Here is an 18,608-nt window from a genome sequence, read left to right as displayed (position 1 = left end):
TGCGTCCACAAATGCAGACTGTTTTTACAAAGATTTGAGTGTTGTCGTAATCAGTTACGTAAATTATACAAGCTTCTTTTTTTTATCGGGGTGTTGTAATTGGGGCGGGAATTATACTCAGGAAAATGTGGTACATTAGTAAAAAAAAAGTTACTGTCAAGGCCTTTGTGTGAAGGTGGCACTGTAATTAATCCTAAAATACCGACTACGTGTCTCCTTCAACAGTGAACTGTTCTGTACACCTGGTGACAAAAGTTTATGGACCACGGCATCTCCAAAAATGTTCAGTTCCCAAGCATCCTCTAGCATTAGCCAGTAAAACTGTATGTGACAGTGTTGTTAGCATATTGTAGTCGAGGCCCGAAATGCAAATACCAGACTGCATTGTGAGGTTGCAGAGATATTCAGCTTTTCCTCATGTCTTGTGCTCCGCAATATTTTGTCGCCGGGTGCATGTCATCATCGTGTCATCTCTGCGTTTCCAGGTGGTTCAGCGAGTACACTGATGCAGACTATGCACGGGCAGGATTCAAAGCGACACACCAGGTGTTCCTGGACCAAGGTCCGCTGCCTCAGTTCCAGCACTCTCTGGAACCACACTTGAGGCGGCTGGGTCTGCCCACCAGCCTCCAGAAAGGTGAGGGCTCAAACCAGTGGCGCTTCATGATTCTGTGAGCCGGTCAGTAGCCTATGATTGCATGCCTGCAGCCCTTCTGTGGTTTCACTGTTAATGAGGAAACACTACACACATCCGCACTCGTGTAGAGCACTTGAGTAGTGCGTTGCGTGGTGAGGAAAGCAATATTGCGCTTGGACTCCTAAAAGGAAGGTCAGAATAATGTATATATATATTCTAACCAACAGTTACAACAGCCGTTTCTACGAAAACTGATTTATGCTTGGCGAACCTGTGCCCGTCAACAAAAACCGACTGAGCACTCAACAACAACAAAAAACGTCCCTCGAGCTTCACTCCTTCGAACGTCGTTCTCCTCTCTGTCGCCTCCTGTCGCGTGCCAATCGTCCGATTCTCGCGCATGAGCCGCCGGCCTGTCAGCACCGGCCGAGCGTTGCCTTGTGGTGCTTTGCTTGACGCTCGCGGTGTGGCGGCTATGCAAGTGGGATATGTCGGTCGTCTTTTTCATCTCGCAATGCTGGCGGCATTAGCCCCCTCCGAAGAAGCATCATCCCGATGCGTAGGAAAGTCCTAGAGAGGCCAACTGCTTTAGAAGGACAGTGGTCAGAGGATGGCTGGTGCTAGGCTTGATCATATGTGCAACTTCTGTTAATCAATGCCTTTCATAGTATGGCTTCATTCGTACTACATGTACGACCTCTGGGCGAGTCCTGTGTCGTGTGGAGCAGACTTGGCCTTCAGGAGTTACCTCGTAGGTTAAGGGACTTAACCGGCGAAGTACTTTGTAGGGACCAAAGTAACGGCGCAGTAACTTCTCCGAAAGACCGGGCATACGTATAGGCGTCCATACCCACACTTTGTCTCCGGTGTTGTACTGTACCTCTCTTCGCCTTAGGTTGTACTGGTTTGCGTCGACGTATTGCTGTTGTAGGATACGGTGCCTTGCCAACTGCTGTGCTTCTTCTGCCCTTTCTATGTACTCCCTAACGTCAGGGTCGTCTTCGGTGCTGTTGTCTACAGGTAACATCGCGTCTAGTGTCGTTGTTACTGTCCGACCGTAAACAAGTTCAAATGGCGTGAAATGTGTCGTTTCTTGTACTGGAGTATTATACGCAAAGCTGGCATATGGTAGAATACTGTCCCATGTCCGATGTTTGACATCCACGTACATTGAGATCATGCCAGCAAGTGTTCTATTGAGCCGTTCAGTCAGGCCGTTTGTGGATGGTACGCTGTGGCTTTTCTATGAGCAGTATGTGTTAGTTTCATAACAGACTGCACCAAACTGGCCACAAAAGCTGTTACTTTGTCTGTTATGAGTACCTTGGGTGCGCCATGTCGTAATACTATGTGTGGGACATAAAACTCAGCCACTTCAATGGCAGTTCCTTTTGTAAGAGAAGTCTCACCATACCAGGTCAGATAATCGGTTACTACCACAATCCACCGCTTTCCTGAGGTTGAAACGGGAAATGGTCCAAGTAAATCCACTCCTATTTGTTCAAATGGCGCTATTGGTGGCTGTATCAGTTGCAGAAAACCTGCTGGTTTGAGTAAAGGTGTTTTGCGTCTTTGACAATCTCGGCACGATTTGACATAGTGCTGCACTGAATTCATCAACTTCGGCCAGTAATATTTCTGGTGGATTCTCGCCAGAGTCCAACTAATGCCTAACTGGCCAGCTGCAGGGTCATCATGGCAAGCTTCTAAGATTTCAGCTCGCAGCGATGATGGTACAAGAAGTAGAAACGTCTCACCACTGTGCTCAAAGTTTCGTTTGTAGAGGGCATTGTTCCGGAGGACATACGAACACAATCCGTGAACGAAAACTCCAGGCACTTTCACTTGTCGACCCTCCAGGTACTCGAGCAGGAGTAATTCCGGATCAGCACGCTGATGATGAGCCATTTCCATCGTATTCACAGTCCCAAGAAATGGGAAATTTTGCTCGTATTCAGGTGACATAGCCTCGATTGGTGCGCGTGATAAGCAATCAGCATCATTGTGCTTGATACCGGACTTGTGAACGACCATGATGTCATACTCCTGTAGACGCAAACTCCATCTAGCGAGCCTTCGAGAAGGGTCCTTGAGGTTCGCCAGCCAGCACAATGAGTGATGATCGCTGATGGCTCGAAACGGTCTGCCATATAAGTATGGCCGGAACTTACTGATGGCCCATATAACCGCCAGGCATTCCTTTTCTGTAGCTGAGTAATTTGATGGCCCATATAGCCCGCAGCCCGCAGAGAACAGTATCCATCATCCGTTGGAATGTGGATGGCGCAGAACACAGACCAAATGGAAGCACCTTAAACTCGTATAAACCATCCAGTGTCACAAATGCCATTTTTCGCGATATCGCTCGTCCACTTCTATCTGCCAGTATCCGCTTTTGAGATCCAGAAAAGAGAAGAAGTAACCATTGCATAGTTTGTCCAAGGTGTCGTCGATGTGGGGGAGTGGATAAACATCCCGCTTCGTGACGAGGTTGAGTTTCCTGTAATCAATACAAAATCATAGGGTGTTATCCTTCTTTTTGACTAGGACTACCGGAGATGCCCACAGACTATTGTATGGCTGTATTACATCGTCCTTGAGCATTTCCTGTACTTGACTTCTTATCGCTTCTCTTTCCTTTGGGCTACTCGGTACGGGTGTTGGCGAACTGGTCTTGCAGGTTCTTCGACCGCAATGCGGTGTTTTGCGACGGGAGTACGACAGACTTTTGATGAAGTCGAAAAGCATTCTGTAAACTCTGTGACCAAGTTCACAATCTCATCTCTTTGTTGCGATGACAGCTCTCGGTCAATGTCGATAGAGGTAAGGACACTGTCTAAGGTGGCAGAAGCTGGTGATGCTGCATTGAGGATTGACGCATCCGCAAATTGCGCATAGTCATGAAGAGACGCTGTGGCTGTTCCCTTCGCCACTTGTGGTGCCTCATTACCAAAGTTAGTCAAAAGGACGTCCGCATATCCGTTACACAGGTGAACTAGGCCTCTTGCCACGCATATTTGCTTTTCCAGTAGCAGCCCGATATTTCCGTCCGCAAGTCCCTCATAGTCAAGAAATATGTCGCTCCTTACAACGACAGTCATACTGCACCGTGCCGGCACCGTCACGTCTTCATCCACAATACGGAGAGAGGAAATATGTGGCTGTTCTGTATCAGAAATGGTAACAGCATTTTCTGTGGAAAACAACACGCGTGATTCTTGCAAGTCGATAATTGCGCCATTCGTTCACAAAAAGTCCATGCCCAGTATCAGATCACGGGAACACTCAGGGAGAACAATAAAGCTGCTGACGTATGTAAAGCCTCTAATTCCAATTCTTGCTGTGCACATTCCTACAGGGTCGACTAAGTGTCCCCCCGCTGTACGTATTGGAGATCCGGTCCAATGGGTCAATACCTTTTTCAATTTTCTGGCGAGTACACTGCTAATAACTGAATAGTCCGCACCAGTGTCTATCAATGCAGTCACTTCGAAGTCGTCGATGATGACGCGCAACTCGGAAGTAACGATGTCATCACTGCACTTGTCCGTCGTTTCGTCACTGCCGTCGTCTTGTCGGATTGGCGATAGAGGGCCTTCGGTGTTCCGGGCGTCAGCGGCCTTGCCTCCACAGGTCGCTGGCTCTAGTGTTCCCGTCGCGGACTTTGGGAGTGACGCCTCGCTGAAATGGAAGCGGGACGTGGACTGGGCGACCTATAACACATGGGCGCTGCTGATCGAGGTTCATGTTGCTGGGGGTTCCGAACAGTTTGGCACGTAGATAAAAATGCCTCAATCTCATAAGGGCGCTCACCGTTTCGAGGGCAAGGCGTATTCACAGAGAAGCCACGCAGCCTTACTCAGCGATACTGGCATTCCCGGTATAAGTGACCAGCCTCTCCACAGTGGTAGCAGAGGGGACGCCGGTCTGCAGTGCGCCATACATTGCTTTTACGTGGGCTTCCTTCTGGCATGGACTGCACATTGCGAGGAAGTACCTGGGGTATTGTGGCCGTTCGTGCAAAGTCGGCGTGTCCTAGGTCCTGACGTAAAGCTTGGGCGTACGATATCCGCTGCTGACGCTCTGGCTGTGCGTGGGGCCATACCTGAGGCACTGGCTCACAAATTACTTGCCGGACTTCTTCGCGTATGACATCAGCAAGTAAGGACACTGTAGGAGGGCTTTGGGCCAGCTGCAGTTTCTGCAGCTCTTCCCTTACGACGAACCTCACCATTTCACGTAGGATGTCCATGTTGTTGGGGAGGGCTCCTGACCCACCGTCAAATGATGCGACGCATACATCTCTGTTGTACTGCCGCGCACGCTGCTGCAGTGTCTTCTCCATCGTCGTCGCCTCTGATCGAAATTCGGCTACAGAGCGGGGCGGATTACAAACCAGGCGGGCAAAGAGTTCCTGTTTCACACCGCGCATTAGGTGCCGCAATTTCTTGTCCTCAGCCATGTTTGGGTCGGCTCGGCGGAAGAGGTGGGTCATGTCTTCAATGTACATGGTCACACTTTTTTTTGTTCCGCTGGTTCCTCGCCTGAAGAGCGGCTTCTGCCCTCTCTCTGCGGTCCGTGCTCGGGTACGTAGCTAGCAGCTCTCATCGGAAGTCGTTCCGCGATGATAACGACGGTTCGTGGTTTTGAAACCACGTGCATGCAGATTCCTCCAGCGCGAAGTATGCATACCGGAGTTTCTTTGTCTCGTCCAAACCGTTACACCTGGTGACACGCTCGAAGTTTTCGAGCCAGTCCTCGGCATCCTCGAATGTGTCTCCATGGAAGGATTCTGGCGTCCGGGGTGAGTCAACGACGACGTGAGAAGGGGTTACTTGAGTAGCCATCGCACTAGTACCTCGGCTGGCTGCCGCCGCTGCCCTTTGTCAATCGGCGATAGGACCAAACTCGGGGGCATCACCTCGTATGCGGCGACTCGTGCGTTGGTGGACAGGCGTTAATTCTGTTGGCTTCAAACTTCGGGGATCCGGGCTACCTTCCCTGGCGTGTGTGGGGCTTGGAATCATACCCCGCACCTCCACCAGATATGTAACCAACAGTTACAACAGCCGTTTCTACGAAAACTGATTTATGCTGGGCGAACCTGTGCCCGTCAACAAAAACCGACTGAGCACTCGACAACAACAAAAAACGTCCCTTGAGCTTCGCTCCTTCGAACGTCGTTCTCCTCTCTGTCGCCTCCTGTCGCGTGCCAATCGTCTGATTCTCGCACACGAGCCGCCGGCCTGTCAGCACCGGCCGAGCGTTGCCTTGCAGTGCTTTGCTTGACGCTCGCGGTGTTGCGGCTGCGCAGGTGGGATATGTCGCTCGTCTTTTTCTTCCCGCAATGCTGGTGGCAATATGTATGTGTGTGTGTGTGTGTGTGTGTGTGTGTGTGTGTGTGTGTGTGTGTGTGTGTGTGTGTGTGTGTGTGTGTGTGTGTGTGTGTGTGTGTGTGTGTGTGTGTGTGTGTGTGTGTATATATATATATATCACAGTTTCACCATAAGGGCAAAGCAGTGAATGCAAGATATCAACATGTTAAAATATAACAAATATAACACGAAATGTAAGACTTGTAGTGGTAGTACCAATTGAAGTAAACATGAGCTAGGTATACATTGGACAAATTCATTTATGTTTGTTAATAAAAGCCAATGTCTTTCTTAGCGAATTTACCACCACTGTTCTGTATCAGGTATGTTTCAAACCTCTTTCCTGGGCCAAACCTGGAGGTAGTGCACAGCCTTACCAATAAAATTACATCATTTTCAGGTTTGAGCTCTGTTATTGTTTTGCACTTTTAGTATTTAAGTCTGAGAAGGTTTAAGATAAAAGGCATGTGCTGTCTGTTTTGTTTCATGGCATTTGTTTGTGGGCTACCATTCTCAAAGTTCTGAGGGATAATTTTGTCATGAACGTAAGACTTTGTATGAGCAACTTTAGGGATAAAATTGTGTGGTAATATAACCTGCATACACTGCATGTCACACAACATGGTGAGCCATATAGCATACATATACCTAAATATATATGGAAGCTCACAGTGACAGTAACAGAAAAAATTTGCTAAGTGTGTCCGTATGAATGTACTGTCGCAATAAACAAAAGTGAAAGGATCAGCTGCTCAGCCTCGCCACTTCGGATGACCCGTTAGTTTAAATTTGAAGTTTATTAAAGAAATGTACATAGTACAAGTACAAAAGTGCACTCTTGAGACCCAAAAATATTGTTAGAGAGTTCCAACAAAACACTCCATCAGGCATACACATCAGTAGCAGCATACGAACAATGTAAGAGTGTTTATAAAAAAAAATAATTAAGGTAGTGCAAAGCCAGGCAAGAAAAAGCCAGAGTAAATACAAAATTCAGAATCATCGCAAAAGCACAAGCTCAGAACATATGTGTCAGTATTTGTGAACATCATCATCATCATCATCCGCCTGGTTACGCCCACTGCAGGGCAAAGGCCTCTCCCATACTTCTCCAACAACCCCGGTCATGTACTAATTGTGGCCATGCCGTCCCTGCAAACTTCTTAATCTCATCCGCCCACCTAACTTTCTGGCGTCCGCTGCTACGCTTCCCTTCCCTTGGGATCCAGTCCGCAACCCTTAATGACCATCGGTTATCTTCCGTCCTCATTACATGTCCTGCCCATGCCCATTTCTTTTTCTTGATTTCAACTAAGATGTCATTTACCCGCGTTTGTTCTCTCACCCAGTCTGCTCTTTTCTTATCCCTTAACGTTACACCTATCGTTCTTCTTTCCATAGCTCGTTGCGTCATCCTCAGTTTGAGTAGAACCCTTTTCGTAAGCCTCCAGGTTTCTGCCCCGTAGGTGAGTACTGATAAAACACAGCTATTATATACTTTTCTCTTGAGGGATAATGGCAACCTGCTGTTCATGATCTGAGAATGCCTGCCAAACGCACCCCAGCCCATTCTTATTCTTCTGATTATTTCCGTCTCATGATCCGGATCCACCACCCGCTGTGGTTGCTCAGTGGCTATGGTGTTAGGCAGCTGAGCACGAGGTCGCGGGATCGAATCCCGGCCACGCCGGCCGCATTTCGATGGGGGCGAAATGCGATAACACCCGTGTACTTAGATTTAGGTGCACATTAAAGAACCCCAGGTGGTCGAAATTTCCGGAGTCCTACACTACGGCGTGCCTCATAATCAGAATGTGGTTTTGGCACGTAAAACCCCATAATTTTTTTTTTTTTCCGGATCCGCGGTCACTACCTGCCCTAAGTAGATGTATTCCCTTACGACTTCCAGTGCCTCGCTGCCTATTGTAAATTGCTGCTCTCTTCCGAGACTGTTAAGCATTACTTTAGTTTTCTGCAGATTAATTTTTAGACCCACTCTTCTGCTTTGCCTCTCCAGGTCAGTGAGCATGCATTGCAATTGGTCCCCTGAGTTACTAAGCAAGGCGATATCGTCAGCGAATCGCAAGTTACTAAGGTATTCTCCATTAACTTTTATCCCCAATTCTTCCCAATCCAGGTCTCTGAATACCTCCTGTAAACATGCTGTGAATAGCATAGGAGAAATCGTATCTCCCTGCCTGACGCCTTTCTTTATTGGCATTTTGTTGCTTGCTTTATGGAGGACTACGGTGGCTGTGGAGGCGCTATAGATATCTTTCAGTATTTTTACATACAGCTCGTCTACACCCTGATTCCGTATTGCCTCCATGACTGCTGAGGTTTCGACAGAATCAAAACGCTTTCTCGTAATCAATGAAAGCTATATATAGGGGTTGGTTATATTCCGCACATTTCTCTATCACCTGATTGATAGTGTGATTATGATCTATTGTTGAGTAGCCTTTACGGAATCCTGCCTGGTCCTTTGGTTGACAGAAGTCTAAGGTGTTCCTGATTCTATTTGCGATTACCTTAGTAAATAGTTTGTAGGCAACGGACAGTAAGCTGATCGGTCTATAATTTTTCAAGCCTTTGGCGTCCCCTTTCTTATGGATTAGGATTATGTTAGCGTTTTTCCAAGATTCCGGTACGCTTGACGTTATGAGGCATTGCGTATACAGGGTGGCCAGTTTCTCTAGAACAATCTGCCCACCATCCTTCAACAAATCTGCTCTTACCTGATTCTCCCCAGCTGCTTTCCCCCTTTGCATATCTCCCAAGGCTTTCTTTACTTCTTCCAGCATTACCTGTGGGATTTCGAATTCCTCTAGACTATTTTCTCTTCCATTATCGTCGTGGGTGCCACTGGTAGTGTATAAATCTCTATAGAACTCCTCAGCCACTTGTACTATCTCATCCATATTAGTAATGATATTGCCGGCTTTGTCTCTTAATGCATACATCTGATTCTTGCCAATTCCTAGTTTCTTCTTCACTGTTTTTAGGCTTCCTCCGTTCCTGAGAGCATGTTCAATTCTATCCATATTATACTTCCTTATGTCAGCTGTCTTACGCTTGTTGATTAACTTCGAAAGATCTGCCAGTTCTATTCTAGCTGTAGGGTTAGAGTCTTTCATACAATGGCGTTTCTTGATCAGATCTTTCGTCTCCTGCGATAGCTTACTGGTATCCTGCCTAATGGAGTTACCACCGACTTCCATTGCACACTCCTTAATGATGGCCACAAGATTGTCGTTCATTGCTTCAACACTAAGGTCCTCTTCCTGAGTTAAAGCCGAATACCTGTTCTGTAGCTTGATCTGGAATTCCTCTATTTTCCCTCTTACCGCTAACTCATTAATCGGCTTCTTATGTACCAGTTTCTTCCGTTCCCTCCTCAGGTCTAGGCTAATTCGAGTTCTTACCATCCTGTGGTCACTGCAGCGCACCTTGCCGAGCACGTCCACATCTTGTATGATGCCGGGGTTAGCGCAGAGTATGAGGTCTATTTCATTTCTTGTCTCGCCGTTCGGGCTCCTCCACGTCCACTTTCGGCTATCCCGCTTGCGGAAGAAGGTATTCATTATCCTCATATTATTCTGTTCCGCAAACTCTACTAATAACTCTCCCCTGCTATTCCTAGTGCCTATGCCATATTCCCCCACTGCCTTGTCTCCAGCCTGCTTCTTGCCTACCTTGGCATTAAAGTCGCCCATTAGTATAGTGTATTTTGTTTTCACTCTACCCATCGCCGATTCCAAGTCTTCATAGAAGCTTTCGATTTCCTGGTCATCATGACTGGATGTAGGGGCGTAGACCTGTACAATCTTCATTTTGTACCTCTTATTAAGTTTCACAACAAGACCTGCCACCCTCTCGTTAATGCTATAGAATTCCTGTATGTTACCAGCTATATTCTTATTAATCAGGAATCCAACTCCTAGTTCTCTTCTCTCCGATAAGCCCCGGTAGCACAGGACGTGCCTGCTTTTCAGCACTGTATATGCTTCTTTTGGCCTCCCAACTTCACTAAGCCCTATTATATCCCATTTACTGCCCTCTAATTCCTCCAATAGAACTGCTAGACTCGCCTCACTAGATAACGTTCTTGCGTTAAACGTTGCCAGGTTCATATTCCAATGGCGGCCTGTCCGGAGCCAGTGATTCTTAGCACCCTCTGCTGCGTCGCAGGTCTGACCGCCGCTGTGGTCAGTTGCTTCACAGCTGCTGGAGACTGAGGGCCGGGGTATGATTGTTGTGTTCATATAGGAGGTTGTGGCCAGGTACTGCACCAGGGTGGCCAATCCTGCTCTGGTGAGGGAGTGCATTACCGGCTCTGGTCACCGGGATCAGGCCACACTCCAGGCCTGTTTGTGCAATGTTATCAACACGCAGATTTTTTTTTTTTAATCTGGTGGAAAATTGACGGCACCGGGATTCGAACCACGGACCTCTTGCACGCGAGGCGGGTGTTCTACCTCTACGCCACCGCTGCGCTATTTGTGAACGACGTATAGTTAATAAGTAAACGTTTATAATTCTTCCGAAACAGACTGCAAGACCGAGCTGATTTGACATTAGTATGGTAGAACCCACCCCACTGATATGTTTATAATTCATATTGTTCCCCTGTTACGACGTTGCTAAAGTACAGTCCCAGGAAAAGGCTCATATACATGTGTGACACGTGTGTATTAGAATCCCCTTTGATACATAGGCGTTCTCCGAACGTTCTTGCGTAATATGTTCCGACTTTGGCGTACGTATAAAAATATTCATCATCATCAGCCTGTTTCATGTCCACTGCAGGACGAAGGCCTCTCCCTGCGATCTCCAATTACCCTTATCCTGCACCAACCGATTCCAACTAGCGCATGCGAGTTTCCTAATTTCATCGCTCCACCTAGTCTTCTGCCCTCTTTGACTGCATTTCCCTTCTCTTGGTACCCATTCTGTAACCCTAATGGTCCAACGGTTATCTAACCGGCACATTACATGACCTGCCCTGCTCCATTTTTTTCTCTTGGTGCCAATTAGAATATCGTCTATACCCGTTTGCTCTCTTTCTGACTCTTAACGTTACGCCTAGCAATCTTTGTTCCATCGCTCTTTGCACGGTCCTTAACTTGTCCTCAAGCTTTTTTGTCAGTCTCTAAGTCTCTGCCCCATATGTCAGCACTGGTAAAATGCACTGATTGTACACCTTCCTTTTCAATGATAATGGTAAGCTTCCAGTCAGGAGCTGACAATGTCTGCCGCATGTGATATAACCCATTTTTATTCTTCTATGAACTTCCTTCTAAATATTAAGTATACTATTTATAACGGAAGAAATCTCGGAGAAGAACGTCGACTGCACTAGACATCCTAGCTGTGCACTTCAGGCCGCCACCAGTGTACACTTTGACGCACCATGGTCATGGCGCAAAGTCGCAAAATTTCGGGCACGTTACTGCACACCGTTCGATATTCAGAGTTTGGCTGCACAATCGTGTGCCAATTTGGCCACAAAAACTAGCGGAAATAATGATATTTTGGTTTTAATACATTGCTGGCATAGTCGACGGCCATGTCACCAGCTCCTTGTTGAAATTGAAGTCTAGCCGATTCAGCAGTCACAGACCGCACCCAAACTACCCAAACTGCAGGACAAGCCAAGCGGAGTTGCTTCCCCCCCCCCTTCATGTGGCAATCTCCAATGTTGTCATTTTAGTGAGAGGCAACGACAAATTGTTGATGCCAGTGGCTCTGCTTTAGCTCTGCCTGGCTGTAAGTGGAAGCCGGGCAGAGCAAGCCACCGTGGCTGGTTCCTTCCACTTACAGCCAGGCAGAGCTAAAGCAGAGCCACTGGCATCAACAATTTGTCGTTGCCTCTCACTAAAATGACAACATTAGAGATTGACACATGAAGTGGGGGGGAATCACAGATCAGCCCAAAACTCTTCAAAGTGAAGCAACGCACACGCTTTTGCGTTGCTTGGTTGGCTGCGCCGTACCACCCACTCGACTGCAGAGCCGCCATGATGAACACCCGGGACCTGTAATCATTTTCGGCTTCACAGGAATGCACAGTGTGTTCATGCGTTTGATCCTACAACCCCCATCTAGTTCACTGTATTGTTGCAAATGCCATGAACATGGGCTTCGTTTTGGTATCGTATTGGATGGCGCTGCCCAAGCAATAGGCCACAAATAGGTGTTTTCAACTAGAGGTGACGTGTTCGACGTATTGACTGAACCCAAGTGCACCACCAAGACATGCTGCCGATCTTGGAGTCACCACTGCAATCACCATTGTGGTCAGGCACATGCATAATGACCGGTCAAGTTTTAATTATCTGGCAAAGGCTAATTTCATTATGGAAGTAACGAAAGTTTGCTCCCATAGAAATGTATGGACACCAACCGTAGGTTCGCAATCAATTAAACGGAAAAATCAAATTAGTGGGAGTTTGCTGTATTTATGGCAGCACAGCAAAGCACTATGCAACCTCTTATATGTCCTCACATGCAGCAACTTTTGCATTTCTGTCATAGCATGCCTTACTGTGTGACACTCGTTACGAATTTCACTTTTAAGCGGTTACATTTGAATACAACTCACTTTCTTGTAACATGTTTTTCCACTGCCCGAGGCTTTATCTCTGCATACTTCCTGCTTTGTGCTAACCTACAGTGCTAAACCTGCACTTTAACCCGCAAAATTAATTCCTGAAGAACATACCGAATTTCCGAAATTTTTCTATGTAGTCATACTTTTTTCTATGTCACTCTGATTCTCAATATATATTACTTGAATTACTTGATAGGTTTCTGGTTAGAACTAAAAAAAATTCAGAAGAGACACTTGAGGCTGCTTACATGTGGGAATGTGAAAGCATTATACTGTTTGTAGACCTTGGAAAGTCATGAATGTGTTCATTTTATACACTCGTGACGTGTAACCACCTTCTCCCCATTGGCTGAGTCGTCAGGTGCCCAATGAGGCACGCATTAGGCCACACATTGAGTCAGCCAGAACCAGGAGCCGCCTTGGAGCTGCCGTGGTGTTGGGGAAGTGTGTCGGTCTTGCACCCCAGTGACCCGGGTTAATTTCCCACCCAGACCGAAACGTACCAAATTTTCCTATTAAGGCCATTAATTTACTTTGTTTACAGGAGCCATAAGAAATGTGACATAATTCAGGCATTTTAGAGCGTAGCTCTTAGGCCATTACTGTTATCGAGTTTCACGGCGGCGGCATCCCTTGGTGTAACCGAACAAACTAGCGCAGCAAAGGATGAAACAGCAGATGGGGAGCGCAGCGAGGAATGAGAGATGGCAATAATAAAGAGAGCATGAGGAGGAAAGCAGAGGAGGACGGTGCAGTGGAACCATGAGGTGGAGGAGGAGGGTGTGGCGAAAGCGTGAGAAGAAAAGAGAAAAGAAGCATAGCGCCGCGTAAGACTGGCTCTGCGGCGACGACCGCTACGAGATGGTGCCAGAGTGGCGCGTCGTCTATGCACCGATAGAAATAGAAAGCTGCAAGCGCATCCACCTGTACCATAAATTGAAACAAAGCACTGCATGAGCAGAGCTCCGTCTGCGGTGGCTGCTGTGAATCGCGCCCACATTCTGCCCCTCGCAATCTCCCAGTTGGCGAGGCAGTCGCACCACACTTGGCTCCATTTGTAATGTGCCACACGAGGCAGGTTGTCCAAGCCAGCCAATAAATCACGAAATAAAAACGCGTATAGAGCTGCACTCAAATTTTGCGTTAGGGACTATCGTAATCGTAAGTGAATTTTCTTTACGTGCTTTTACTCTTTGTGCCCTTGGCCATTTTTGGTACCATCTTTCGATCACGCCGACTACGACAGATTTTTGTGCAATGTGGCACATATTGCTTTCGCATTAAAATTTTAAACAGTTGGTCTTGAGGGCAGCTTTCCATCAAAGCCAACCGTAACTCATCTTTGGCTGTGGCCACAGCTTGATGGGCTGAATGAGTGCGACTTGTGATTGGCAATAATGGTACAACTGCCCATGCAGTGGACAGAAAAATATCTCTCAGGCGACGTGCTCTGGCTGATGTCATAATCCACTGATGACCAGGTGCACGCATCGTCTGCTCAAGTGTTTTCAAAGTCTACTAATGGGAAAATTAGACAACTCCCAGTCCCGCAGCTTTGCCGAGGTTGCCCGAATAAGCTACTTATTTATAACCAATTTATCCAAAGTGAAATTTCGTTGCAGTTGGCCTTAACCCTTGAACTCCTGTGACAAATTAAAAAAGAGAAGCATATAGATTTGTAAATCTTCTTTTTAGACCTGCATATCTTGTGCCATTTTTTCCTAAAGTGTACCAGGAATGCCTATTGCATTTTACTGGTCTTGTGGAAGAAACAAGTAGCAAAAGTCATTGTGTATGTTGTCAATATTACAAGAAACTGCACATAAACGCATGTGCAATAATTGTTGGAACTTTACATGTTAACTCGTCATCGGCCACTAGGAGGCATGCGTGCCGATGATTTGCCTTGCCATTGGCAAGTTAAGAGGTTAAGGGTCACGTGAAGCAGCTGGTTGGCAGACTCAACCTTGCTATAAGCTAACATATTAGGCAATTAGGCAATCAGGCAATCAGGTTCTTCGAATCAAATCAGTTTTTCAATTTGCACCCAGGATTTCGTATATTTACATGCCCCTACATCACATTCTTTTATTTGTTTTGTACATGTAATGCTTAGCATGGTCCTCTTATAAACAGTGTTTCCAGAAGCCCCTTTTACGAGTACGTGCCTACATCATATGGACAATAGCATTACATACGGACACTTGCACTGACTAAACTTTGTTGAATCATTATAGCGCAGTGCATTGTCTTATGAATGTTGCAGTTGTCCTGACATGATCTATTCAGTGTCGCAATGACATCTTTGCCTTTTCTCGTGGCAGGTGTGGTGACATTGGTGAAGGACCACGAAGTGTGCAAGGAAGGCGAGGTGCTGAAGCCGGAACAGGCTAGCATACTGGTAAGCTTTTCAACTGGCCAGCATTGTTGTGTGAATGCCTTTAAATCAGTCATTATTGTCAGCTACTATACTCACCAACTCTGTGAAGTGCAGTGGATGCTCATACCGCTTTACAAACCAAAGCAGGAAACTAAAAGTCAAGTTTTTATTTCCAGCTACAAACATTGGAGGTCCCACAGGTGAAAAACAGTCGTAGACCACTTGAAAGTGCCCGAGAGCCCACAAAGAGGAAGCGGCTACATCTATTTACGTGTTCACAGTTCGCCCATGCAGCTAAACACCATTTAACGCAACAACTTTACATTAGAAGCTACATCATAACATCCTAATTGGGGCAAAGCAACATACTACAGTCGAAGCCATCTATATCGAACTTGCAAAAAACGCCTATCAGTTCGATATGGGGCATAATTCTATATAAGCCCGCTAAAGAATTGGACGTCATAAAAGCACATGCCATTTACAAAATCACTTTATAGATGAAACTAGCTCAGTTTCGCATGACATAGTCCTGTATTCTGCTTGGGCAACTTCGCTGCCTGCGACGCATGCACTTCTCTACATTGTCCAAAGAGCAGAGCAGCTGAGGCAACTTCAGCATTTGCACAGAAGCGCCGGACTAGTGCAAGTGCACCAATCAAATTGGAGGATGTAGGCAAAGGACCATCGTTGCTTTCATCTCGGGTCAATTGCATTACATTCCGATGGGGCAGCAGAATGCAAAAGCACTTGTGTACCATCCATTGGATGCATGTTAAAGAATCCCAAGTGGTCAAAATTAAGTTGGAGCTCCTCACTACGGCATGCCTCATAATCCGATCGTGGTTATGGCACGTAAAACCCAAGATTTTTTTTTTTTTTTTCTGGACACATTGTAGTCGCTGCTTCTCTGTTACCGTGCCTGGGAGATGTGTGCATGCATGTGCTGTGTTTTTTTTACTGTAAATGTGCATTTGACTGAAAAGTACTTTGAACCACGGAAGTCTTAAAAAGGCTAAACTTTATTGCAACTTCACCACTCAGCTTAAATATGAACCATGTGAAGCATTACGGGGAAGTATCTGCTGTGAGCTCGGGATTCTGGGGTTTTATGTGCCAAAACCACAATTTAATTATGAGGCGGCGACTCTGAATTAATTTTGACCGCCAGGGAATCTTTAACATGTTCCGAATGGACGGGATATAGGTGTTTTTGCATTTCGCCCCCATCGAAATGCGGCCGAGATTTTATCCCCCGACCTCATGCTTAGCAGCGCAACATCATAGCCGCTAAGCCACCACCACAGCTGGAGTTCAGATTCGTAGGTGACATTATTGGCTGCAGAAAAATCTAGTTATTTTTTCAGTGTACAGTTGAACCCACTTTTAATTATTTTTCTGTTATAACAACATTATTTCAGTGCATTTTCTTTTTTTCTGAACCTGCAGATTAAATTTGCATTCAGACATATTGAAACCTTTAAATGCACTATGCTGTTACAATGAAAGCTTCACGCCTGGTCACAGTCTGGTGGACACAATGTTTTGAGGTCAATGTACTTGAAACAAAAGTGAAGATACTAAAGGTTCGATTTTTGGGCCACGGTGGTATCAAATCAAACTGCCAATGCCAACTTCAGTGTTAATTTTTGGATGCTTTGAAAGGCAGGTTCACATATAATGAACTGCTGATATAATAATGAGCACTTCTCGTAGAACTAATTCAGTTCATCGTGAACAGATTTAGCTGTATACTGTTATTGTATGTCACCCGCTGCTGTTTCAAAAAAGCTAATGTTTCCACTAGCTTAAGCTATTGACACAAGACTTGTTGTGCAAGCTTTCATAATAATCAAGCATGAATAAGGCTATCCAGTTTAATCCAAATATACCAGGTGCATAGTGCTCCATGAGATGTAATTGTGGCTTATATAGCAACATCATAAGAAGCTCTTCAAAGCTCAGATGTGCTGTGCAGGAAAGAGAAGGCACCAAAAGTGTTAAGAATGATAAGCACGGAACATTGAGTAATTTGGCAGTGCCAGCCTCCTTCATTTTAATCAACACGTGTTGCCCTACTAACAAAGGGACTGAGCAAAGAAAGCAATTACTCATTCTCCCTGCAGTTGCTTGCAGCAGTACCAACTTTGTGCCTGCTAGCCACCATGCTAAAGTCAGTTCCAACATTTGCGAGTTCGAAATTGCAGACAGCACAGGTGACAGACAGAACAAGTGTGCGATACAAACAGGACAGATATGCAAACTGTTTACATATTATTTGTAATTGTGCAGTATTGCAGAAAAGGTGACACGCAAGCACAATGTAAGTTGCTCAGCTGGCCGGCAAGAAAGGACAGGGAACGCGAAATAATCTATTGAATGCGGTGACCTTTCTACATATCTGTCCTTGTTTTGTGCTAACTTCATTTTGTCAATATAATCTAGATGTTTAACACCTGCTAAATCGTATCCCACCCTCCTCACCTCATGTAAAGTAGAGTGAAAAAGTCAGCATCAGCAAAAAAAAATGTAACATCTTCTAGTACAGCCGTGCAATGGTACTACTGCATGGTGAAATGGTACTACTGCACAATACTGGTCAAACAGACGCACGCAGGCAGTGCCACTTTATTTCAGCCTTTACTTCCTGGCTTCAAAGAAAAAGAACATTTTAGCAGCACCTCTGGTCTTTAAACATTTGCACTCAAGTGTACATGGCGGCACCTTTTGAATTTATTCTCACTGCATTTTCTTGCCAGCCAGCTGACCAACTTATACACATTAAAAACAGTTTGCACCCAGAACACTAATTAACTCGTCTTGCTTTCATTTCCTTTTTCGAAAACTGCGGCCGCTACTTTCCTGTCAAGAATCCTATGTCGCACTGATAACACGCCTGCTATGTGCGACCTGGAAGTACCGGGAGCACAGCATTATGTAGCGTTGGGCTTTTATGTCATCTGTCTTGCGTACTGTACGACTCCGAATAAAAATTAGTTGATGGTCAGCACATCTGTCCCATTCATGTCGTTTGTTCCATTGTCTACACTGTTTACCATATTGAGCATAAACCAGCAAGCCCACCTTTGAAGCGTTGTTGAGAAAAAAAAACTTATTTGCCTTTTATTTTATCTTTGTGTGCAGAAACTGCTTGGCATCAAGATGGCCACTTTCAAGATCACTATGGAGTTCCTTTGGAATTCAGATGGTACTTGCGAGGTGCTCTGCGAGAGTGCCAATGAGTTTGCCAAAAAGAAGAGGTCACTGCGAGGCAAGAAGCGGCAGAAGCTTGAAGCAGATGACAACGAAGGTGCTGATAATGGCAGCGAAGAAGAGGAGGAAGACTTGGACAGCGCTGGTGAAGAGAGTGACGAAAGCGATGGTTCCTCAAACAGTACAGAAGAGTTGGTCCAGCAGAGGCCAAAGAAAGTTGCAGTTAGGTCAAAGAGACAGAAATAAACTATAATTTTAGACATCTGGCAAAGATTTCTCTCTTTATCACTTTGGCAGGCAGCAAAAAAAAAAAAAAGATACTGGTGAATTAAACTGTAATGTTTTGTGCAAACAGTTTTTCACCTACCCCCTCCTGCACGGTTATCTGGA

At 45.9% G+C, this 18,608-nt stretch overlaps 1 protein-coding gene across 2 annotated transcripts in view; it reads left to right on the top strand.

Moving 5' to 3' along the window:
• RpLP0-like (ribosomal protein LP0-like) overlaps positions 1-18,489 on the top strand; it is a 75,623-nt gene extending 57,134 nt beyond the window's left edge. For both annotated transcript variants that reach the window (XM_065444414.2, XM_065444415.2), the window contains 3 exons: positions 486-637; positions 14,950-15,026; positions 18,150-18,489. In XM_065444414.2, the coding sequence (XP_065300486.1) occupies positions 486-637; positions 14,950-15,026; positions 18,150-18,464 (544 nt within the window). In that variant the 3' untranslated portion in view covers positions 18,465-18,489. The remainder of the gene's footprint in view (positions 1-485; positions 638-14,949; positions 15,027-18,149) is intronic.
• Positions 18,490-18,608: the final 119 nt, after the last annotated feature.

The sequence above is a fragment of the Dermacentor albipictus genome, chromosome 3, assembly GCF_038994185.2.
Source record: "Dermacentor albipictus isolate Rhodes 1998 colony chromosome 3, USDA_Dalb.pri_finalv2, whole genome shotgun sequence".
Lineage (NCBI taxonomy): Eukaryota > Metazoa > Arthropoda > Arachnida > Ixodida > Ixodidae > Dermacentor > Dermacentor albipictus.
Note: the sequence above shows the minus strand (reverse complement) of the source record. Positions and strands in the feature narration are given on the sequence as shown.